Source organism: Montipora foliosa, chromosome 2, assembly GCF_036669935.1.
Source record: "Montipora foliosa isolate CH-2021 chromosome 2, ASM3666993v2, whole genome shotgun sequence".
NCBI classification, from domain to species: Eukaryota; Metazoa; Cnidaria; class Anthozoa; order Scleractinia; family Acroporidae; genus Montipora; species Montipora foliosa.
Genome location: NC_090870.1, coordinates 32,943,419 through 32,947,085, shown reverse-complemented (window position 1 = coordinate 32,947,085; position 3,667 = coordinate 32,943,419). Strand labels below are relative to the sequence as shown.

General features: G+C 47.4%; 1 protein-coding gene across 1 annotated transcript; it reads right to left on the bottom strand.

The window, feature by feature from the left end:
- Positions 1-1,858: 1,858 nt before the first annotated feature.
- LOC137991556 (uncharacterized) lies at positions 1,859-2,488 on the bottom strand. The gene has a single exon (XM_068836628.1). The coding sequence runs from the start codon at positions 2,486-2,488 to the stop codon at positions 1,859-1,861; it is 630 nt and encodes a 209-aa protein (XP_068692729.1).
- Positions 2,489-3,667: the final 1,179 nt, after the last annotated feature.

Sequence of the window (3,667 nt, the reverse complement as noted above, 5' to 3'; positions counted from 1 at the left end):
GATACATCATACGTGTGTTGATTTTATTGTTAACGAAATGAGTTACAAGTGGTTTGTCGTAGCAGGGCGACGCTCGTCCTTGCGATAGAGCGTGCATTTCCTTCGTGGGAAGAAGGGCCGGAGCACGTGCATTAAAAATTCGCCCGTAGGGACTGGGTTGAGCCCTACCCAGTTCCTTACATCCACCTCATTCCAAAATGGCCGCCATTTTAGTATTCTCTTGTTTCCGTGCAAATCCCAATTATACCAGTATAATTGCCAGTATAATTGAAATTATATAAACAAACGAAGTGAGAAACATATGAGAACACATCGGGTAGAATTGCGCTTATTTGAGCTTCGAACCACTTTTTAACGCTACAAATGCGTGTCCCTAGCAGGGACAGATTAAACATTAGAAATGACGTAATCCCATGGTGCCCCTGTATGAGCACATGGTCCCATGATCCTCCGCATCCTCTAAACGCTGTGTGAGAAAGCAGAGATTATTTTTTGAGGGGTGGGACTCGTATATTTCTCACTTCGTTTGTTTATACTGGCAGGCCGCTTCGCGGCCCTAGTATAATTGGGATTATATAACACAAACTCCGTTCGAAATATATGAGAAGACATCAGGAAGAGTTTAACGCCTGGGCACGTAGTGTGCTAAGCAGGGGTCGGGTATGACAACGTGAAAATAAAAAATCAAACAAAACGAAAAAACGGCATGCTTATAATTGGATTTAAACACGGGCTTGTAATAAAACTTTTGAAAGGTACTAACGCGGCACAAATCCGCCATCTTCATGATGTCCTCAAGTGGGACGTTGCCGTTCATGGCTGCAGTTGTAGATGCACCTCGAACTGAGTGCGCCTTAAACACTTCTGTATCGATACCAGCATTTGTCAAGCCTGTGCGGAGCCAGCGGCTAAGAGTGGGTGACGAGATCGGTTTATGAGGCTTGACATAAGAAATGAACAAAGGGTCTTGCTTGGACGGTGGAAATACGGGGAGTACTTCTCGAGCAGCCTTAATATGATGACGCAAAGTGTCAACGGGGCAAAGTCTCTTATTGTGAGGCTAGGGAGCGGCGTTTTCTAGCCGTCGTCAGAGTGAAGGAAACTCCTTCTGGGGCTACACGGCAATACCGAAGGTCGAGGTTCGAAGGAGAAGGGGCTCGCTCAGGACAGGAAAGGGCAAAAAACATAGCCAATTTGATGGATACGAGTTTTAAGGTCAGTAGCTTGACTGATCCAAGGTGGGCCAAATACTTGGTAACCAGGTGCACATCCCATCTTGGCTTTGGGGGACGCATATTAATCATTCCCCTCAAGAGTTGAACGACTACAGGATTTTGGCCGACAGGGTGGCTATCAATCTTAAGGTGAGCAGATGAAATGCGCGACCGAGCCACATTAACTGACCGATAAGCAGCGGCATTATTAAAACGAGCAGTCAGGAACGGAAGGACATCGCTCAGGGATGCTAAAATCGGATTAACTTTCCGTTTACAACACCAGCGACACCATATTCTCCAGGATAACTGGTAGGTTTTATGTGTGGATTGGAAAGTGGCTGACAGGAGTATTTTGGTAACGTCCTCTGAAAAGCCTTCTGCTTGGCGATTTTCCCTGATATGCGATAAACGGCTAGGTGGAGCCTGGGGTACATCGGGTGTACACGTTGAGGGAGAGCAGGGTCTCTTAGGAGGTGCTTGGAGTTGGGGATCATTACAGGGTTGTCCGTTAGGAGAGCCAGAAGGGCTGGTCACCAAGGCTGTGCCTGCCACACTGGCGCCACTAAGACCACATCCGCTTTGTCCTGGAATACCTTTCTCAGGACTGCTGAAATCAGACTGAACGGTGGAAAGGCGTAGCTTTATAGAGAGGGACCCAGTCCAGGGTCATCGCGTCCGTGTAGGTAGCGCCTGAGTCTGGTTTCCAGCTGGCATGCATATTGTGGGAAAAGAGCGGTTAGGCGTGAGGAACACAGGTCTATGGTGCACCTTCTGATGAAGGGCTGAATCATTTGAAGGTCTATTTGCCATTCGCTGGAGTCGGAAAACTCTCTGGATTCTCTGTCCGCCAAGGTGTTGAGTTTGCCTGGTAGATGTTGAGCAGTGAGCAGAATTGACCTTTGAATGCACCACTGCCATAGGTCTAGAGTTAGACTGACAAGCTGAGGGGAACGGGTTCCCCCTTTGTTGTTTATGTAGGTTGCGTTGTCCATGCGAAGGCAGACAGAGATGTTGGACTGGTCTTTGAGAAAGGCTTTGGTGGCAGGAAAGGCAGCTTTTAGTTCCAGAATCTTTATGTGGCTTTCGGCTTCCAAGGGAGACCAACGCCCGTTTGCGGTTGAGCCCTTACTGCATGCACCCCAGCCCGAGTTGGACGCGTCGGACATTATGTACAAGTCTGGGGCAAGGGGGTTGATTGGACTCCCATTTACAGTTACTACATTCCGTTTCCACCATTGTAATTCTGTCTGTGCATTGATGTTGAGGGTCATGAGGGTCTCGTAATTGTATTGAGCGGCTTGGAGAGATTTTATGAGCTGTATTTGAAGGTACCTGTAGTGGAGGGGGGCCTGCCAGATAGCCGGGCGAGCCGACACCAGTGTCCCGACAAGGCTTGCCACCTCGCGGGCTGATGGGGTGTAGTTGGAATGGATCTGGCGACATTTGTTTTGTATTATATGTTTCCATCTAAGAATTGGTTGAGTCTTGGTTTGAGAGTCCCTTGTGAGGACGAAAGGGCCGAAAGTTTTTTGAACGGGAAACGGAAATTTCCTCTTTATTAATGTTATCGAGACCTTTCTTCCTTCGCAAAACTGACATTTGATGATTAGTTGAACCAATCAAGCACAATGTATGCTCAACTATGCTCTTAATGTCCTCCATGGGGACTTGGCGTCCTGATGCTAGGGCATCATGTAAGGAGCAGAGGGGTCCTGTTGAATTTAGGAAGGCCCCTTGGACCACAGCCATCTCCTTATTATGATCTTGCACGTGTTTCTTAGTTTGGGGAGGGCTGATTTGATTTACAATAGAAGGATCTAATGTAGGAGTACTCAAGCAATCTACTGATGGAATATTGTAAGCATCAAGAATTTCGCAAAGCTGGTCATAACTGAGTTTCCTGCGAAATTGTTTCTCTGAGAAAGCTGATAATTCCTTTTGCGGTTGCCACGAAGATTGGCCAGAGTCCGTATCGTACAACAAAGTTGTGGAGTTGTCGGCCACTTCGTTTGGTTGAGCCTGTTCGAGAGACCGACAGGCATTTGCCGCGTGTGATGGCCTAGTGTCCGTGTATGATGGCTTAATAGCCTTGTGTGAGTGCTTAACAGCCTGGTGTTCGGGCTCAGTAGGCCATGATATACAGTCATAGTTCAATTCAGTATCAGAGTCAACCAAAACAGAAATTTGGTTTGGGGTGAGATGGCGGGAAAATTCCTCGAGGTTCCTTGAAGCGAGATTCGATGATGGGTATTTGTCTTCGCCATGTCTGTCTGGATTTGCTGAAGAGAAGAAAGAATCGAAGCCAAAGTATTTCCGTCCGTTACAGAGAAGGATCAGGAGTTTTACGTCTTTTAGGCGGACTCCTGCTCGCTGATCGTTCATGACGGCGAGAAGGCGAAGGCGATTGATGTGACCGTTTTCGACGAGGCATTTTTTTTTACGATCGAAAA